This window comes from Mustela putorius, unplaced genomic scaffold (genome assembly GCF_011764305.1).
Source record: "Mustela putorius furo isolate JIRA1106 unplaced genomic scaffold, ASM1176430v1.1 tig00000281_pilon_pilon_pilon, whole genome shotgun sequence".
NCBI classification, from domain to species: Eukaryota; Metazoa; Chordata; class Mammalia; order Carnivora; family Mustelidae; genus Mustela; species Mustela putorius.
In genome coordinates, this window is record NW_025421343.1 from 15,284,354 (window position 1) to 15,305,943 (window position 21,590).

General features: G+C 42.3%; 1 protein-coding gene across 1 annotated transcript in view; it reads left to right on the top strand.

Moving 5' to 3' along the window:
• Positions 1 to 21,085, top strand: part of RPIA (ribose 5-phosphate isomerase A) — a 37,732-nt gene extending 16,647 nt beyond the window's left edge. The window contains exons 4-9 of the mRNA XM_004742383.3: positions 1,114 to 1,173; positions 3,285 to 3,349; positions 4,534 to 4,602; positions 5,321 to 5,462; positions 7,155 to 7,254; positions 20,179 to 21,085. Of these exons, the coding sequence (XP_004742440.1) occupies positions 1,114 to 1,173; positions 3,285 to 3,349; positions 4,534 to 4,602; positions 5,321 to 5,462; positions 7,155 to 7,254; positions 20,179 to 20,276 (534 nt within the window). The 3' untranslated portion in view covers positions 20,277 to 21,085. The remainder of the gene's footprint in view (positions 1 to 1,113; positions 1,174 to 3,284; positions 3,350 to 4,533; positions 4,603 to 5,320; positions 5,463 to 7,154; positions 7,255 to 20,178) is intronic.
• Positions 21,086 to 21,590: the final 505 nt, after the last annotated feature.

Genomic DNA, 21,590 nt, shown 5'->3' on the forward strand with positions numbered 1-21,590 from the left:
TTTTTATAGTTTGAATCTGGATCACAATGCCCATATATTGCAAATTCCAGGATATTTGTGGTTTTTTCCTTAGAATCTTAGGATTTGGGAATTGAAGATCAACATTGGTCATCTTCATTGACCTTTCATTCATCTCCATTTTTTATATATGACAGAAAATATTTTAAGACACACCTTTGGGGGACTATTGAATGTCTCAGTCCATTAAGCATCTGCGTTCAGCCCAGGTCATGATCCTAGGGTCCTGCTGCATGGGGCTCCTTGCCCAGTGGGGATCCTGCTTCTCCCCCCACCTGCTGCTCTCCCTACTTGTGCCTGCTTGCTCTCTTTCTCTCTCTCTGACAAATAAATAAAAATCTTGAAAAAAAAAAAAAAGACATGCCTTTGAAAGAAAGTTTTCCATCCTTTGAGTCCTCTGCGTTTTGTAGGCAGTGACATGAATCTAGATCCTTATCAACTTGGATTTGGTTGGTACAAGGTATATTTATTTATTCCAGCTGTCAGTCCTCTCAGGGCCATGTGGTGTTGGTAACCACACACTTCTCCCATTTTGTCAGCTCCTCTGAAAGGTTAATATTATGAGGCATGTCTCTAAAGTAAATCCTAAGTCTTTCCGAGTGTGGTGTTCGCAATTTGCTGAGTTCCTTCCTTAGCTGTTTGGGGACATCCTGCCTTTGGTATCCTCTGCTCTGTATAGATTCTTTTGCTTATTTTTCTTCATGATAGCCTGGAAATCACTCTGTATCAATTTAGTTTTTATTTTAGGAATGTTTTGTTTTTGCTTTTTTTTTTTAAATACTGTATTACCATTAGCTTTAGGAGTCCATGGCATTCATTGTCTTAAATAACAGGTCACGGAGAAGGAATTCTTAGCCTGGCACTGGGAGTCTCACTCTATGCTCTTTGCCTCCTTCTGGTTTCCAGGATGAAATTAACTTAGTTTGCTATTCACGGAGCTATAGCTCCTACCTCTTAGTGATTCTAGTTGGATTTGGGAGGGAGCCTTGGTCAGGACTCCAGGTCAAACACTTAGATCCAGAAGAATGCTGAGAATCTTTGCCACGTGCTTAGAGTAAATGATTATGGGCGTTTTTTTTTTCTTGTTCTCCACAGGCCCGTCAGCTCATTTTGCAGTATGGCTTAACTCTCAGTGACCTGGACCGACACCCAGAGGTAAGGGAGAGAGGGACTGCTGTGTTTTATGTCTCCTTTTTCATGGCTGTCACTTGTGTGTGGGCTCTGGGATATCTTGTTGAATCTAGGGGAAAGGTCAGTGAGTCATACATCCCATTTCTCCTGGGATTTTGAATATTAAATTTGGCTAAGGTCACGAGAGGAGAGGTTGTTAGTTTCCAGTACATTCCTTGTGGTTTAACCCTGAGAGCTCAGTATGAGCGCCGTGAAGGGGGATTAGACAAACCCAGGGGTGGATTTAGAACTTCCCGTGGTCCTTGTATAGAAGTAGAAGAGTGAGCCAGCTCACGGAGCTTACCAACTAAGTGGAGAAGAGAAGTAATCGTGTGAGGCAGCCATGGACCTTTGAAAACAGATTACAGTGACGTGTTACGGCAAAGATGGCTGAACACATGGGTAATCGGGAGGAGACTAGAGGGGTTGAGGGTGAGCAGTGTACTCCTAGCTGGTATCTGCAGAGCTCTTCCTGTACGCTGCGTGTTACACTGGGTGCTAGGTCTGTGGTCAGCCACTTAATCTCCAGTAGTCTTGAGGACGTATACCATCATCATCCCATTTTACAGGTGTGAAACAGACAGAGAGGGCAAGCCATTTGCCAAAGCCACGCTCCCTGTAACTGGTAGAGCCTGAATATGAATTCAGATGCCTCTGGCGCTGGAGCAGTGCTGCTTAGAAGGGTTTTGTGGGGAGAGGTAAGAGCAGAGCTGTGAAGGCAGGCTGGCCAGGCCAGGAGAGAGCATTCCAGAGACGGTACTAACCTGGTCCACTCACCTGTGTCGTCCTGGAACATGCGGGCCTCTGGGGGTGAGTAAGAACCATGGGAGGGGCTTATTGGGGGATTTCTGTAGAGCCAGAGCAGAGTGAGGCAGTGCTGAGCACTGGAAGGAGTGTGGTTTGGGTGGAAGGTGGGCCTGGAACTCACACAAAGAAGGTTGCAGCCTTCTAGGCCCCAGAGAGTTGCCATGGCATCCGTAGCCTGGCCTCGGGGTTAGTGCAGGGTGGGGGGAAGCAGCGCAGGCTTTCTCTTCAGACAAACGGCAGGATCCGTGAAAGGAAGGAAGCACAGAGAAGCTGAAGCATGGTACACTTTATTTATACCTGTGCCATGTCAAACAACTTGAACTGATTTGTGCCCTGAGATTTTTTCATACTGCTGTTTTCAATAACCATACTTAAGGCTCCCACATTGTCCATGCAGAGTTTGGGCTTCCTTGATTTTTGGATCTTGAAAGATGCATGAACCCAGTTGTTCCTGACTGCTCTTGTGGTTGGTGGTAGAATTTTCTAACAGTGGGAGTGGGCGAGCCCAGACAGATGCTTTTGGGGGGGGGGGTCACAGTGGGGGTGCCTCAGATACTTTCCAATTGCAGATCACATCAAATGTGTGTCAGCTTTATAACTCTTCATTGGGTTTTCTCTGTCTGCTCAGAACTCCTTTCTGGGGCCCCTTGGTTGCTCAGTCATTAAGTGTCTGCCTTTGGCTCAGGTCATGATCCCAGGGTCCTAGGATTGAGCCCCGCGTCGGGCTCCCTGCTCAGTGGGAGGCCTGCTTCTCCCTCTCCCCCTGCTTGTGTTTTCTCTCTCTCTCTTGCTGTCCCTCTATCAAATAAATAAATAAAATCTTTAAAAAAACAAAGAAAAACTGTCTTTCGTCTTGGCCATATCAGCATGGAGACTTCTGAATCAGTTTTCTTAACCTTTTTTCTGTTGCCCTCCCCTCAGTGAAATTTTAATACCATAGATGTACTGTGTATCTTTTCTGTACTTGGGGGTGATGTCACCCACATTGGGATTGTGTACTCAATAATTCTAGCTCCTCCACAGAGAAGCCCATCAGTGAGAAAAGGGAGTGTAATGTTATGGGTAAGAGCTGGACCCAGGTGTGGTCCCAAACCCCATATTTCTTTCCCGGTGACCTTAGTGGAATAGCTTAACCTCTCAGAGCCCGTTTTTTTACTGCTTAAATGGGAATAACTCTACCTCGCTAATAGGGCTGCTAAGCATCTGATGAGTCTTTACATGTTCAAGCTTTACACAGAGGCCTTAATAGTTTCTGTACCTTTCCTCCCCTTCCCCCAACTCCAACACAGATTGACCTCGCAATCGATGGTGCTGATGAAGTAGATGCCGATCTCAATCTCATCAAGGGCGGTGGGTGAGTGTCATGGGGACTTTCTTGGTAAAGACTAACTGCTGGTTAATCCTCAGCAAAGCAGAGTGGAAGGCAGAATAAACAAATGGCCACTGTGCCCCATGTGAGCTTGTCTTTCTCCTCGGAATGAGATAGCCGATGGCTGTAGAGCCAGCTTGGCATTTCTAGTCGTGAGTAGTAGTCTGCTGACCGGGAACCTGGGCCTCTTTGGTGAGATTATTCATCTTAATGGGTTCTCTGTATCTGCATTCCTCTGCTGATTCAAATTTTAAAAGCTGTGTGACTCAGACCAAATACATTGTTGGGGTGAGTGTATTTGGTCTGTAGGCATTTGTGTGTGATCTTTGCCTTAAAGCCGCTCTTACCCTCTGTGAGCAGTTATATATTCATTCATTCATTTGGAGGACATTGGGTATTTCTTAAATGTTGATTGGTGGATAGGGAATGGTGAGTTGAAGAGAGTAAAGTCCTGCTCTGCTGGTTCTCATAATCCAGCAGACTGTAATGACACAATATATGTTTGAATGTTATCGTGTGTTCCGTCTGTCAAATAGTGGACGGGACAGGTTGTTCAAGGCTTGTCCTCCTCCTGTTACGTACCCCTCCATTCATGCCATGCTCATTTGACCTTCCCTGAACATAAATGCATCTTCGATAGGAGTGTACCTGGCCTGACTGGGAACCATTTTTCCCAGACTCAGGCTCATGTTTTCATAGTCCATTGACTAGAAGCAAAGCATCTTAGCTCAGGCTACCTTAACAAAATGCTGTAGACTAGGTGGCTTCAGCAGCAGTTTCTCAATGGTTCTGGAGATTCCTGGCTCCAGTTGGCTGCCCTGTCACTGTGCCCTCAGGGTAGAGAGAGAGCAAGTGAGCGCTCCGGTGTCTTTTTTCTTCTTAAGGACACTGATCCTGTCAGACCAGGGACCCCCTTATAACTGCATTTAACCATAATTACTTCCTCAGAGGCCTCATTTTCCCAGAGCACATTGGGAATTAGGGCTTTGATACAAAGTTCGGGAGGGATGCAGTTCAGTCCATTGCACAGCATGGTGGAACTAGGGATCTCCTTTAAGAAGTACAGATTAAATTTCTCAGTAAGTGGATTTGGGTTTACTGTCTCTGACCTTAGTTTTCAAATTGAGTTTGTGTCCTGCCTGTGTTCATTTGCCTCTTCCTATCTCCAGAGGCTGCCTGACCCAGGAGAAAATTGTGGCTGGCTATGCCAGCCGCTTCATCGTGATCGCTGACTTCAGGTACAGTGTTGAGTGTCCTGAGCTGTCCACTGGAGGTAGATCAGACCCCAGCCTCATCCCTGTATAGAGGAGGAAATAGAGAAAGGGGGGGGCTGTCTGACTCTCTGAGACTGATGGCTGGGACTGAGAGCAGTGTCTCGGAGGATTTTGTTCTGTTTTCCTGCTGCAGATACAAACTGCTATGTTATGTGTCCATTGGCAGGAGGAGGAGATGGCTTGTCAGTCTGGTGACAAGAGCATGTCCTCATATCCTTGGAGGGAGCTGGAGAGGAAGGACAGGCCCTGCCCACAGGCAGTGACTCAGCATGTCCTGCTTCCTCTGGGCTCACACATGACCTGTGTTGTGTGTGGTCTTTGACCCGGCTCTCAGATCCTCCTTCAAGGAGTCTGGTAGAAGGCGCTTGTGCTGGGTGCTGAGCCTGTGAATTAAAAAAAAAAAAAAAAAAATTGTATTTACTTATGAGATATTACAGTTGTAGAAAGAACATAAATAATAAACACCTGTATACCCACAAGCCAGTCATACCCAGTTTTAACATTTTTGTCGTATTTGCTTCAAATACCTTATTTCTTACATAGTAAAACCTAGTGAAAATGTTTGAAGCCCTGTGTGTTTGTCCCTGTTCTCTGCCCTTGCCTGCTTGTGATGTCTGAATTTGGTGTTCATCTATATGTACCATTGGGCTTATTTATTTTATTTTTTTGACTTTCTTCCCAGGAAAGATTCAAAGAACCTTGGGGATCAGTGGCACAAGGGAATCCCTATCGAGGTCATCCCAATGGCCTATGTTCCAGTGAGCCGAGCTGTGACCCAGAAGTTTGGGGGCGTGATTGAACTTCGAATGGCCGTCAACAAGGCAGTAAGTGGCCAGGGAGGTTTCTCAAGGGCAGTCCAAGTTCTCGGTGTAGTGTCCTCCTCTTTGCCTCAGTAGGGTCCTCTCTTATGTAGCCTGGGTAGTCAGCTTTTATTTTAATCAGGTTATTGGTTCATTTTTAGAGTACTAGCTTTATTAGTTTCTTTTTTTTCCCCTAAAGATTTTATTTTTTATTTATTTGACAGACAGAGATCACAAGTAGGCAGAGAGGCAGGCAGAGAGAGAGGAAGGGAAGCAGGCTCCCCGCCGAGCAGAGAGCCTGATGAGGGGCTCGATCCCAGGACCCTGGGATCACAACCTGAGCTGAAGGCAGAGGCTTTAACCTGAGCCACCCAGGTGCTCCAGCTTTATTAGTTTCTATATTCAAACTCATGTAGCTATTACTACACTTAATGCAGTGCTTGTTCTATGTAGACGTGGGGGGAATTGATTCTTTCTCTGGGTCCCTGGACTGGCAGGCTTCACAGCAGCTAAAAATGGGCTTTGGGAAGTGCCCCGGGGCAGGAAGTTTTCCAGGTTCCATGGTATAATTTCCCTTTTCTCCTCTTACTTTGTTCTTTTATTGAATGGGACAAGAAATAGAATTTCCTGGGGGATGTGAACCCCTCCTTAGGAATACACTCCAGAGACTTAGTGGAAATGTTTTCTTCAGCTTTTTTCCCCTCCTACACTTAAATAAACAAACTAGCAAAAGTAATAACCTAAAAACTAAGTGTAATTTTAGATAAAACTGTATAACAAGTTTGGAAGATACAGAAGACAAAACAAATGATCTGTAACTCTACCCTGATGCATTTTTATATTGATTTTTTTTTTTTTTTCCTGGTGTTTCTCTGATGTTTGAAAAATCAGTTCTAATCCTTGTGGTTGTACAGAGCTCTGAGTCTGGTCCCCTCTATAGCTGAAAAGCCTTGAGACTGTTGGGGGGGTGGTTCCCTCTCGAGACCCGGGCGACGCCACATGAGAGCTCCAGCATCCTGCCTTCCTGGGGCCCTTCAGTGAACTCCCACTGTGTTGCCTCCAGCCTGTGGGAGTGGCCTAGTTTCCCTGCCTGTGACTATAGTGTTCTGTCAACATTTGTGGTCCCAAATGCCTTCTCCTGCTCTAGAAATTTTGGATTAATTATCTAAAACTACCCCCTGCCTTTTTTCCTTTTTGGACCCCAGAACACATCTCTGCTTCCTCTTTTGGTGTGAGTGATGGGTACAGTAGCACTGTCTTCTTTTGCGTTATTGGGCACCCAGTGAGAGGCGGTGAGACTGTTGCACCACGTGGATAGTTGGCTTCTGTTGCTGTCGTTTTTCATTCTAACAGCAGCTAAGAACTGTCGAACCCTTCCTGTGAGTCCTCACTGTGGTGAATGCTTACCCATATGGTTTATATGCAAGCTGCCTTTCAAGTATGAATCCTTACCCCTTCGTGGAGTTGAGGAATCTGAGGCTCACAGGGCTTAATGGCTTCTCTGAGCCTCCTCTGTATGCATGTGGCTTCAAGACTCAAATTCTGACACCAAAGCTCCTGCTCATTACTTCTTCATGGCACTGCCTTCTAGAAAGCATGAGGCAGGGGTACTGGCTAGAGCGGGTCAATTAAGATACTTGTCTTTGGGTGTCCCCTTCACTTTCCTGCCTGCCTGTATCTACATCCTCTGTAAATGTGGAAAATTTTACCTTCCAGGGTCCTGTGGTGACGGATAATGGGAATTTTATCCTGGACTGGAAGTTTGATCGGGTGCACAAATGGAGTGAAGTGAACACAGCTATCAAAATGATCCCAGGTGATGTGAGTGGGGTTCGTTGAGTGTAGACACCCAAGCACCTTGTAACTGTCCCCTGCCTCTGACCATAGGAGGCATGATGGGTGTGGGTTTTATAAAACTTGGTTGGAAAGAAAAATTTCCTTTGTACCGTGCTTGGAGTTTCTGACATTGTGCCTTTGCTTCCCGCATCATTTCCCTCCCACCCCCATAGTTACTGCTTACCTAGCGGGCTTGTTGGTTATGCATTTCACAAGTCACTTATTTGGGATAGGCTTGGAGCGGATGGAGTGTCAGAGGGGTTTGCCTTGAAAAAGCTTACCCTCTCTGCATAGAGCCTTCCCTTCCAGAAACTTGACTTAGTTCTTTCATTTTTGTGGGCTCTCTGCTTGAGTAGTGGGGTAAAATGACTCCATTCGCCCATACTCATCAGGTACGTACCACAGGTGCTGCCCTACAGGTGCTGCCCCACATGTTAACAGGGAAAGCTCCCACCCTAGAGCATGGAAGCAGCCACAGGGAGAGGTCACGTGTATCCTGGGGAAGCTGTGCGTAGAGCCATGCCTACAGAGAAGATGGAGTATGCTGAATTTGCTAGAGAAGTACCAAGAGTCTACAGTGCCCTTAGGTTGCTTTCTTTGGGGAATGTGGGAAAGTTCATGGAGGACAGGTGGCTTTTGACCTGTGCCTTAGCACAGTGTAATCTAGACGCTGACTAAATGTTTACAAATGTCTGTTTGATTCGCCAGTTGGATGAGATAGTTATAGAGCAACGACTTGCCCAAGGGCTGTGTTGCCAAGAGGGGAGCCCTGAGTTGTCTGCCTCTAGACCTTGAACCTTCAGTCCTTCTTCGGGTGCCAGGTTGAGGAGGGGTGGTGGTATGGCATGAACAACTGGGGTGGGAGAGCTTCTAATGCACGTAGCAGGGATCTGGGCCCATGGGTATGGCTTGGTGGGCAGTGTGGAGGTGAGTTACGTGTCCAGACCGGAGGAGGTACTGAAAGCCCATGCCAGAGGGTCAGATGGAGGAAGCAGTTGTGAGAGACATCAGTCTTAAGGTATTGAGGAAGCAGTTGTGAGAGACAACAGTCTTATGGTGTTGAGAGACCAAGATTCTGACTGGGAAGATTCCATGGTATAGAGTATTGGGCACAGAACTGACTGACTGGCTAATGGGGCAGGTAAGGTCAGTCGAGCAGATTGTAGTGGCTGAGAGTAGGTTCAGGAACAGACTGCTTGGGTGAGGTTCCTGACCCAGCCTCAGTCTGTCAGTGTGAACTTCGTGCAGTTAGTTAACGTCTCCGTGACTCACTTTCTTCTTCTGTAAAAGAAGCTAATACTAGTGCCTACTTCATAGGATTTTTGGATTAAATGAGTTAACATGATGCCTAGTGCATAAAGGAATGTTTGTTGAATGAATAAATCCCTAGGAAGAAAGCATAGTATTGTTTGTTGATTGAATGAATAAATCCCTGGGAAGAAAGGATAGTATTGTTTGTTGAATGAATAAATCCCTGGGAATAAAGGATAGAATTGTCACCATTAATTAAATGTGCTAGATTGTAAGTTATCTGTGTTATTTGGGAATGAAAAAGGTATGACTATATGCCCTGTAATAAGGAGCTAATTCTTCTAGCCTTCCTTTAGTCTGCTGTTTAGTCTTCCACTGACAGTCTCATAGCAGAAGCTTTAAGCAAAAAAGAGGAGTTGAATTATGCTTTTTCTCTCATTTAGTATTCTCACTTAATGGAAGAAGTAATGAACCAAGAGGGCAAGAAGAAGAGAAGATGTAGAGGTCACTCTTAGCAAAATGGGAGCATTTGCCCCTGATGATAAACCCAGGGGATTGTAGAGGAAGCAGCCCAGTTAAGTTGACATGTAAAATTAACCATCATAGTTGTTAAATATTACAATTTTAGACAATGCTGAATTTGATCATTGAAATTTTATTACAGACAGTACGTGCACCTGTAGTCATGAGAAATATGTGTCTCTCATTTCCTTTCCTGTAATATTTATTTTTTGTATTAGGGTAATATTGATCTCCTTCAATTTCCTGGAAGCATTTGTGTAAAAATAGGCATCATTTCTTCTTTAGGACTGTAATAAAATTCACCAGTGAAACCTAAAAAAAAAAAAAGGAAGTAGCTCATCAGTGTGGGCGCCGTTCCTCTGTAGGTAGATTTCTTGCAATGCCCACTAGGTAGCTCTGTTGCTCCTGCTTAGACCTTCTTGGCTTTTTGAGACATTGAGCAGTCCCTTATGAGGAAGTTTCACCTATATTTGCCCTCTGCCTCAGTAAGTGGGAGCTACAGCCTAGAAAAGTTGAGAATCTCAGGAATTTAAACCAAAGAAAATGAAAAAAGAAAGGCTAAATGTTAAATCATGCTAACCAGAAGCATTGGTGTGGTTCATTGCCTCTCCTGTTTTCTCTCTTCTTTTCCTGATTTGGTCTCTTATGGTACGGCTGGGCCAAAATCCAGGGAAGGGAAGAAAAATCTGTCTGTCCCTGTTGCCCTGTCCTTGCTCCACATATATTTATGTATGTGAGGGCACTTAGAGGACAGCTGGACTGGTGCCTGGCTGGTCACTCCTTCCCTCGGATGTTCCACTGGGTTCCACCCAGAGCACAGGGTGTCTGTAGGACGGCCAAAGCTCATGGATTCTGGGCTCCATGCTCACAGTGAGCCACCTCTGCCCTTTCCACTACTGGTGGTGGTCAGTAACCTAAAGAGGGGGTGCTCTAAGGTAAGACCTTCAGCTCTTGCCTTTCATCTCTGCTCTTTTTCTGAAGCCTTTTCTGAACCTGGTTTGACTTCCCTTGGATCAGGGGGAGCTGTCACCTCGTATTACAGAACTGCTGGAATGGATGGGTCTTTTGTGGAAAACAAAACTCCAGCTGAGCAGGGGTCCTAATGCAGATTCGATCCCAGGGCGCTGGGATCATGATGTGAGCAGATGCTCAACTGACTGAGCCACCCAGGCATCCCTTAAAATTCTTTTTAATTGACATTGTTCAGTATTATAAGAATAAGGGTGAAAAGTCTCTTCTTTCCCCCCACCTTTCCCCCTGTCAGATGGTGCTAAGTTGTCCTGCATTGATTGCACCAGTTTACCCCTCTACTAACAATTTTCCCTACACACTTATCCATCAGACTTGTTTTCCTGATAGTTGAACAGTATTATATCATTGTGGTATTGTGTATATATAAATATTTTCAGTAAATGTTGCTTACAGTTGTGGTTAATTTGCATCACTGGATAGTATTCCATCATATTTATGTGTCTGAAGAAAGATGTTTGTATAGCCATTTACTCTTGATGGCATTGGAGTGTTGCCAGTTTTTAGCTGTTAGGAAAAGTGCTGCTATGAACATGAACATTCTTGTATACATGTCTTTTGATGACCATATGTGTGCCTGCCTTTTGCATATATACCCAGGAGTAGAATTGCTGAATTGTTCAGTATGAATTTGTTCAGCTTTAGAAGATGTACTAACAGATGGTTTTGCCAAAGTGGTTTTGCTAGTGTGTACTCCTACTATCTGAGTGGGAGTGTCTTTGCACTCTAGTCAGATTTCGTTACGTGTTCATTTTGGTGAGTGTGTAGTGGTATCTTGTCATTTTCATATGCATTCTCTTTTCATTAATTAGTCTGAGCACCATTTCTAATGTTTATTGGCCATTTTACACGGCCTCTTTTGTAAAGTACCTTCTTAAGTTTTTGGTCCATTTTTCTGCTAGGTTGTCTGTCTTACTGATTTGGAGAATTTTTTATGTATGTTGATGCAAGTCTTCTGTTGGATTTATGCATTGCAAATGTCTTCTTACACTCTGGGGGGAAAAGTTCTAAGGCCAGTCGTATGAGGATAACGAGGTGTGCAAATTGCCAGAGCAGTCTTGAGAAAGAACAAGGCTGACGGTAGCACAATCCCAGATTTCAAGGTATGCAACAAAGTTGTATAATCAAACCAGGATGGTACTGTCACAAAAGTGGTCACATTAATCAGTGGAACAGAAAAGAAAGTTTAGAAATAAACTCATGCATCTATGGTCAGTTAACCTACGACAAAGAAGGCAAGAATATACAATGGGGAAAAGACAGTCCTTTCTAAAATGGTGTTGGATTGACTGGACAGCTACATGCAAAAGAATGAAACTGGACCACTTTGTTTTTTTTTTTCTTTTTTAAAAAAATTTTTAATTATTTATTTTTTATTTTTTTGTAAGCATATAATGTATTTTTATCCCTAGGAGTACAGGTCTGTGAATCACCAGGTTTATACACTTCACAGCACTGACCATAGCACGTACCCTCCCCAGTGTCCATAACCCCACCCCTCTCTCCCAGCCCCCCTCCCCCCAGCAACCCTCAGTTTGTTTTGTGAGATTGAGTCACTTATGGTTTGTCTCCCTCCCAATCCCATCTTGTTTCATTTATTCTTCTCCTACCCCCCAAACCCCCCACATTGCATTTCCACTTCCTCATATCAGGGAGATCATATGATAGTTGTCTTTCTCTGATTGACTTATTTCGCTAAGCCATTGCAAATGGCAAGATTTCATTTCTTTTGATGGTTGCATAGTATTCCATTGTATATATATACCATATCTTCTTTATCCATTCATCCTTTGTTGGACATCTAGGTTCTTTCCATAGTTTGGCTGTTGTGGACATTGCACATTTGGGTGCACATGCCCCTTCAGATCACTAGTTTGTATGTTTAGGGTAAATACCCAATAGTGCAATTGCTGGGTCATAGGGTAACTCTATTTTCAACTTTTTGAGGAACCTCCATGCTGTTTTCCAGAGCGGTTGCACCAGCTTGCATTCCTACCAACAGTGTAGGAGGGTTCCCCTTTCTCCGCATCCTCTCCAGCATCTGTCATTTCCTGACTTGTTAATTTTAGCCATTCTGACTGGTGTGAGGTGATAATCTCATTGTGGTTTTGATTTGTATTTCCCTGATGCCAAGTGATGTGGAGCACTTTTTCATGTGTCTGTTGGCCATCTGGATGTCTTCTTTGCAGAAATGTCTGTTCATGTCCTCTGCCCATTTCTTGATTGGATTATTTGTTCTTTGGGTGTTGAGTATGCTAAGCTCTTTACAGATTTTGGATACTAGCCCTTTATCTGATATGTCGTTTGCAAATATCTTCTCCCATTCTGTCAGTTGTCTTTTGGTTTTGTTAACTGTTTCCTTTGCTGTGCAAAAGCTTTTGGTCTTGATGAAATCCCAATAGTTCATTTTTGCCCTTGCCTCCCTTGCCTTTGGCAATGTTCCCAGGAAGAAGTTGCTGCACCTGAGGTCAAAGAGGTTGCTGCCTGTGTTCTCCTCAAGGTTTTTGATGGATTCCTTTCTCACATTGAGGTCCTTCGTCCATTTTGAGTCTGTTTTCGTGCGTGGTGTAAGGAAATGATCCAGTTTCCTTTTTTTGCATGTGGCTGTCCAATTTTCCCAACATCATTTGTTGAACAGACTGTCATTTTTCCATTGGACATTCTTTCCTGCTTTGTCAAAGATTAGTTGACCATTGAGTTGAGGGTCTGTTTCTGGGCTCTCTATTCTGTTCCATTGATCTGTGTGTCTGTTTTTGTGCCAGTACCATACTGTCTTGATGTGACAGCTTTGTAATAGAGCTTAAAGTCTGGAATTGTGATGCCACCAACTTTGGCTTTCTTTTTCAATATTCCTTTGGCCTTTCGAGGTCTTTTCTGGTTCCATGTAAATTTTAGGATTATTTGTTCCATTTCTTTGAAAAAAAAAAAAAAGATGGGATTTTGATAGGAATTGCATTAAATGTGTAGACTGCTGTAGGTAGCATAGACATTTTCACAATATTTATTCTTCCAATCCAGGAGCATGGAACGTTTTTCCATTTCCTTGTGTCTTCCTCAATTTCTTTCATGAGTACTTTATAGTTTTCTGAGTATAGATTCTTTGCCTCTTTGGTTAGGTTTATTCCTAGGTATCTTATGGTTTTGGGTGCAACTGTAAATGGGATCGACTCCTTAATTTCTCTTTATTCTGTCTTGTTGTTGGTGTAGAGAAATGCAACTGATTTCTGTGCATTGATTTTATATCCTGACACTTTACTGAATTCCTGTACAAGTTTTAGCAATTTTGGGGTGGAGCCTTTTGGGTTTTCCACATGTAGTATCATATCATCTGCAAAAAGTGATAATTTGACTTCTTTGCCAGTTTGGATGCCTTTAATTTCTTTTTGTTATCTGATTGCTGAAGCTAGGAATTCTAGTACTATGTTGAATAGCAGTGGTGATAATGGACATCCCTGCCGTGTTCCTGACCTTAGCAGAAAAGCTTTCGGTTTTTCTCCATGGAGAATGATATTTGCGGTGGGTTTTTCATAGATGGCTTTGATGATATTGAGGTATGTGCCCTCTATCCCTACACTTTGAAGAGTTTTGATCAGGAAGGGATGCTGTACTTTGTCAAATGCTTTTTCAGCATCTATTGAGAGTATCATATGGTTCTTGTTCGTTCTTTTATTAATGTATTGTATCACATTGATTGATTTGCGGGTGTTGAACCAACCTTGCAGCCCTGGAATAAATCCCACTTGGTCATGGTGAATAATCTTTTAAATGTACTATTGGATCCTATTGGCTAGTATTTTGGTGAGAATTTTTGCATCTGTGTTCCTCAAGGATATTGATCTGTAATTCTCTTTTTTGATGGGATCCTTCTCAGGTTTTGGGATCAAGGTGATGCTGGCCTCATAAAATGAGTTTGGAAGTTTTCCTTCCATTTCTATTTTTTGGAACAGTTACAGGAGACTAGATATTAATTCTTCTTTAAATGTTTGGTAGAATTCCCCTGGGAAGCCATCTGGCCCTGGGCTTCTGTTTGTTTGGAGATTTTTTTTTTTTTTTTCAAAGATTTTTTTTGTTTATTTGACAGACAGAGATTACAAGTAGGCAGAGAGGCAGAGAGAGGAGGAAGCAGGCTCCCTGCTGAGCAGAGAGCCCGATGTGGGACTCAATCCCAGGACCCTGAGATCATGACCTGAGCCGAAGGCAGAGGCTTAACCCACTGAGCCACCCAGGCGTCCCTGTTTGGAGATTTTTGATGACTGTTTCAATCTCCTTACTGGTTATAGGTCTGTTCAGGTTTTCTGTTTCTTCCTGGTTCAGTTGTGGTAGTTTATATGTCTCCAGGAATGCATCCATTTCTTCGAGATTATCAAATTTGTTGCCATAGAGTTGTTCATAATATGTTCTTATAACTGTATTTCTTTGGTGTTGGTTGTGATCTCTCCTCTTTCATTCATGGTGATTTTATTTATTTGGGTCCTTTCTCTTTTCTTTTTGATAAGTCTGGCCAGGAGTTTATCAATCTTATTAATTCTTTCAGAGAACCAGCTCCCAGTTTCATTGATTTGTTCTATTGTTTTTTTGGTTTCTATTTCATTGATTTCTGCTCTGATCTCTATGATTTCTCTTCTTGTGCTGGGTTTAGGCTTTCTTTGTTGTTCTTTCTCTAGCTCCTTTAGGTGTAGGGTTAGGTTGTGTATTTGAGACCTTTCTTGTTCCTTGAGAAGGGCTTGTACCGCTATATATTTTCCTCTCAGGACTGCCTTTGCTGTGTCCCAAAGATTTTGAACAGTTGTGTTTTCATTATCATTTGTTTCCATGATTTTTTTCAGTTCTTCCTTAATTTCTTGGTTGACCCATTTATTCTTCAGACGTATGCTGTTTAGTTTCCATGTATTTGGGTTCTTTCCAAATTTCCTCTTGTGATTGAGTTCTAGCTTCAGAGCTTTGTGGTCTGAAAATATGCAGGGAATGATCCAAATCTTTTGATACTGGTTGAGACCTGATTTGTGACCCAGGATGTGATCTATTCTGGAGAATGTTCCATGTGCACTAGAGAAGAATGTTCCATGTGCACTAGAGAAGAATGTGTATTCTGTTGCTTTTGGATGAAATGTTCTGAATATATCTGTGATGTCCATCTGGTCCAGTGTGTCATTTAAGGCCTTTATTTCCTTGTTGATCTTTTGCTTGGAAGATCTGTCCATTTCAGTGAGGGGAGTTTTAAAGTCCCCTACTATTATTATATTATTGTTGATGTATTTCTTTGATTTTGTTATTAATTTGTTTATATAGTTGGCTGCTCCCATGTTAGGGGCATAGGTATTTAAAATTATTAGATCTTCTTATTGTACAGACCCTTTGAGTATGATATAGTGTCCTTCCTCATCTCTTGTTATAATCTTTGGCTTAAAGTCTAATTGATTTGATACAAGGATTGCCACCCCAGCCTTCTTCCGATGTCCATTAGCATGGTAAATTGTTTTCCACCCCCTTACTTTAAATCTGGAGGTGTCTTTGGTTCTAAAATGAGTTTCTTATAGGCAGCGTATTGATGGGTTTTGTTTTTTTATCCATTCTGATGCCCTGTGTCTTTTGATTGGGGCATTTAGCCCATTAACATTCAGGGTAACTATTGAGAGATAGGAGTTTAGTGCCATTGTATTGCCTGTAAGGTGACTGTTACTGTATATTGTCTGTTCCTTTCTGATCTACTACTTTTAGGGTCTCTCTTTGCTTAGAAGACCCCTTTCCATATTTCCTGTAGAGCTGGTTTGGTGTTTGCAAATTCTTTCAGTTTTTGTTTGTCCTAGAACCTTTTTCTCTCTCCTGTTTTCAATGATAGCCTAGCTGGATATAGTATTCTTGGCTGCTTATTTTTCTCGTTTGGTGCTCTGAATATATCATGCCAGTTCTTTCTGGCTTGCCATGTCTCTGTGGATAAGTCTGCTGCCAGTCTAATATTTTTACCCTTGTATGTTACAGACTTCTTTTCCCGGGCTGCTTTCAGGATTTTCTCTTTGTTGCTAAGACTTGTAAATTTTCCTCTTAGGTGATGCGGTGTGGACCTATTCTTACTGATTTTGAGGGGGGTTCTCTGCACCTCCTGGATTTTGATGCTTGTTCCCTTTGCCATATTAGGGAAATTCTCTACAATAATTCTCTCCAATATACCTTCTGCTCCCCCTCTCTCTTTCTTCTTCTGGAATCCCAATTATTCTAATGTTGTTTCATCTTATGGTGTCACTTATCTCTCGAATTCTCCCCTCATGGTCCAGTATTTGTTTGTCTCTCTTTTACTCAGCTTCTTTATTCTCTGTCATGTGGTCTTCTATATCACTAATTCTTTCTTCTGCCTCATTTATCCTAGCAGTGAGAGCCTCCATTTTTGATTGCACCTCATTAATAATTTTTTTTATTTCAACTTGGTTAGATTTTAGTTTTTTTATTCTCCAGAAAGGGCTTTTATCTCTCCAGAGATATCTCTAATATCTTCCATGCCTTTTTTGAGCATGGCTAGAACCCTGAGAATCGTCATTCTGAACTCTAGATCTGACATATTACCAATGTCCATATTGATTAGGTCCCTAGCCTTTGGTATTGCCTCTTGTTCTTTTTCTTTTGTGGTGAGTTTTTCCACCTTGTCATTTTGTCCAGATAAGAATATATAAAGGAGCAAATAAAATACTAAAAGGGTGGCAAAGACCCCAGGAAAATGCGCTTTAGCCAAATCAGAAGAGATCCCAAATCATGGGGGGGAGAAAGGGGATAAAAAGAATTTCAGAAAAAAAAATTAAAAAAAAAAAAAAAAAGAAAAATTTAAAAAAAATATATGTTAGACTGGTGAGTAGAACAGGGTCACCCACTTAATTTTGGGAGTATTTTGGTCTCTTAGAAGAAACTACCTCCCAAAAATATAAAGAATGAAAAACATATATAAGGGTAAACACAATGAAGGGATGGAATATTCCTATAAAGATGAAAAAAAATTTTTTTTTTTAATTTCGAAAAAAGGAGTTGATAAAGTTAGTTGGTTGGGAGAATAAAGAAAAAGAAAGTGGGGAGATTTTGCTTGGGGTGGAGAATAGAACAAGTCCGGAACTAGAGTTAGGGCATATTTTGATCTATTAGAAGTTGTACCCCAAATTTTTTAGAAGAAAAAACCCTGTGTGTATACAAAAAATAAAGTTAGATACAATGAAGGATAAAATATGACTATAATAATGAAGGTTCATAAAAGATCATTGTTATTATTTTTTTTTAAAGATTTTTTTTATTTACCTGACAAAGATCACAAGTAAGCAGAGAGACAGGCAGAGAGAGAGAGGTGGAAGCAGGCTCCCTGCAGAGCATAGAGCCCGACGCGGGGCTCGATCCCAGGACCCCGGGATCACGATCTGAGCCGAAGGCAGAGGTTTTAACCCACTGAGCCACTCAGGCGCCCCTATTATTAATTTTTTTTAATGAAAGGTATTGTTAAGATAAACCAGTTAAAAATGTTAAAAGAGGAAAGGGTAAAAGTTAAAAAAAATTTAGAAGATGAAAAAAAATAAAATAAAAAAAAATTAAATTAACTGCAAGATTAGAATTAACTGCGTGGGGAGAAAGCCATGAATTCCCTGCTTTGCTTTCTCCTCCTCTAGGATTCTGCTGTTCTCCTTGGTACGTGATCTTGGTCTTTGCTGGATTTCTTGTTGATCTTCTGGGGGAGGGGCCTGTTGTAGTGATTTTCAAGTGTCTTTGCCCCAGGTGGAATTGCAGGGCCCAGGTGGAATTACCAGGGGCCCAGCTAAGTAACCCGCTTGGGTTCACTTTCGGGAGCTTTTGTTCCCCGAACGCTTTCCGTAGAGTTCCTGAGGCCGGGAGTGAAAATGGCAGCCTCCCAGTCTCTGACCTGGAGGAGCTAAGCTTGGGGCCCCACTCCTCAGTGCACCCCCAGAGAAAAGCACTCAATCACCTGTGTCCCTGGCCTCTGGCTGCCCTCCGAGCTCCCCCAGCCTGTGACTGGTTCAAGGTAACCCAGAGCTGAGAGCTCACGCCTCAGCTCTGTCTCTTTGGCTGGCTTCCCCGCTCTAATACATGCGAGCTCTGCAGCACTCAGACACCCCCGATCCTTCCGTGACCCCGCGGGACCTGGGGCCATGCTGACTCCGTGTGGGCTTCACCCCAGTTTAGCCTCTGGAGTGATGTCCCTCAATGGAGCAGACTTTTTAAAAGTCCTGATTTTGTGCTCTGTTGCTCTGCTGCTTGTTAGGAGCTGGCCCTCCTGCCATGGTCTATCTTCCCGTTGCTTTGGATTCATTTCTCCACTGGTCCTACCTTTCAGAAAGTGGTCGATTTTCTGTTTCTAGAATTGTTGCTGTTCTTCTCTTCGGTCTCCTGTTGGATTTGTAGATGTTCGCAATGGATTGATAAGCTATCTAGCTGATCTCCTGCTACCTGATGTAGTCTCAGCCTGCTATTTCTCTGCCATCTTCTAATTCTTTACCGAAACTGGACCAGTTTTCTTACACCACACAAAAGTAAACTCAAAATGGGTTCCAAGTGTGAGACCTGAAGCCATGAAACTCCTGAAAGAAAATAGGCAGTAAAGATATTGGCTTAAGAACATTTTTTTCTGGATCTTCTCCCCAGGCAAGGAAAGAAAAGCAAAAATAAAATATTGGGACTGTATCAAACTGAAAAGCTTTTGCACAGTGAAGGAAATCATCAACAAAATGAAAAAGCAGCCTACTGAATGGGAGAGCATATCTGCAAATGCTATATCCAATAAGGACTTAAAATGTAAAATATATAAAGAACTCTTACAACTCAACACAAAAAACCAATAACATAATTAAAAACTGGGCAGAGGACCTCCATAGACATTTTTTCCAGAGAAGACATAACGATGGCTAAAATCACAAGCTGATCGGCATCACTAATCATCAGGGAAAAGCAAATTTAAAACCACAAAGAGATACCACCTTATACCTGTCAGAATGACTAGAATAAAAAAAATAAGAAATAACAATTGTTAAAAAAAAAAAACCAAAAAGAAATGTTGGTGAGAATGTGGGGAAAAGAGAACCCTTATTCTCTGTTGGTGGGAAGGGAAATTGGTGTAACTACTGTGGAAAACCATATGGAGGTTCCTCAAAAGATTAAAAAGTATTGTATGATCCAGTAATTCCACTGCTGGGTATTTTACCCAAAGAAAATGAAAACAGTAATTTGAAAAGATGTATGCACCTGTGTTGATTGGAGCATTATTTGCAATAACCAAGATGGGGAGCAGCATCAGTGTCTGTTGACAGATGAATGGATAAAGATTTGGTACATATGTGCAATGGGATTTTACTCAGCCATAAAAAAGAATGAGATCAAGCCATTTTCAACAATGTGGATGGACCTAGGGTATTATGCTAAGTGAAGTAAGTCATGGAAAGACAGATACCATATAATTTCACTTACATGTGCGATCTATAAAATAAGACAAATGAACAAACAAAACAACCAGAAACAGACTGTTGGTTGCTTGAGGGGAGGGGAGGGGGATAGGCAAAATAGGTGAAAGGGTTTTCGAAGTCTAAAGTTACAGTTAGAAAATAAGTACATCATGGAGATGAAAAGTATGGAATAGGAAGTATAGTCAGTTATATTGTAACAACTTTATATGGTGACAGATGGAAACTACATTTACCACTGTGTGGTACTGTACTTCAATTTTAAAGAAAAAAGGACAATAACTAGGAGTCGGGGTTACTTAGAATAGTTATGGAGTCTCTGAAGAGATGACTTGTCATCTGATATCTGAAGGACAGAGAAGAACTATCTCCTTGGACGTGCTCTAAGATGTAGACCAGCAAGCAGAAGAGCATGAGCAAAGACCCTGAGGCAGGAAAAAAGTTGGCACATTTGGGTATAGTAGAAAGCCAAGATGGCAGGGGAGAAAGAGATTGCAGGAAGAAATAAAAATAATCTGAATCTCTCTTCATTGTTCTGAGAGAGGAAAGACTTCAGACCTGTCATTTTGTCCTGTACTGCTCATAGCAGTTGCATATGATCCTTGACTCTCTGGAGTTGGGAAATTGAAACTTAATGCTTTTATCCATCCTTCATCCTGCAGGTGTGGTGGACACAGGCCTTTTCATTAACATGGCTGAGAGAGTCTACTTCGGGATGCAGGACGGCTCTGTGAACATGAGGGAGAAGCCTTTCTGTTGACCCTGCAGGAGCAGAGTGTGTTCACCTAGGTGGACATGCCTCTCCAGGAATCTTTGCCTTAATGTACCTGTGCCAGAGGGAGAGCTGGTGGTGGAGGTGGGGGTGGGGTGGGGGGTTAACTCCAGTCTTCTGAAGTATTGTTATTTAATGTCTTTTTAAAAAGAGAGTTATAAACATATATATTTTTACTATTAAAAAATACTCAGTTTTTTTTTTATTAAAGTAGAACTTGATTTCATGTTTTATATGAAATATTTACCAAAAAAAAAAAAAAAAAAAGGAAAGGGACTATCTTTTAAACTTTTAACTTGAGTCTGCTGGTTAAGCTTCTGAATATTGGGTTTGCTGAGAAATGTAAATCAAACCTTTTCTTTAAACTGGTAAAATGAAGGGCCCAGCCAGCAGTGATTCCCTGATGCCTTACTGGAAATGTTAGAGTTTACTTTTCTACCACACTGTTTTGTCGTTAGTTTTTGTTGTGATAACGCACAATCCTCAGATACATATTTTAAGATGAGGTTTACAAAAGTCTGGCGAGTGGAGCAGTGTGGTGTGTAGTGACTCAGAGTGTAAACTGTCAGGGAGAAGATGGGGTTCTTCCAGACACCTGTCGTGGGAAGCAGTTGGCCAGAAACACTTGCCAGTACTGCCAAAGCACTGCTGTGAAATGTGAAATACTTTTAAATAATTGTTTTTGTTGTTAATATTTTTCCTGTTCCTTTGTTATTACTTGCATGGTTCATCGTCAGAAGTTGTCATTTCCTTACATTGTTTGAGAGTTGAAATAAAACAGTATGGTGCCGTTTTGACTCTGAGTCTTTACTCTTTGCAGTAGTTTTGCAGTAAAATAGGGATCAGTTTTGTACACCAGTTTACACTGGATCATTGACAAGGAGTGGAACTTACTCGAGAAATCTTGAGCCAAAGACTTGGTAAATATTTCCTTTATAATAGAGCTGGCTTAATGTCGGTTTTATTCCAGAGACTTTTGTCAAACAAAATGTATTTTCTTTGTTAATGGAAGATAACTCAGCTAAACAAGTCACCAGTTATCCCCAGGAGATGTATTAGTCTGACCGTTAGTCCCCGAAGCTAGTGAGCATTAAGCAGGTTCCTTGTATTCCCTCTTTATTCTCACTGATCTCCAGATTGTGTCCCCAGTGGGCATTGTGCCATCCACAAGGCCTCAGAGATGGGGAGAGGGAAGGCTATCATCAGCCCGGTGGTCATTCTGGATGGGACTGGAGTTCATGCTGAGAGCCTTCATATCCCCTGTTCCGGCCTGCACGAGACTTCGGGCAGTCCTTGCGGTCA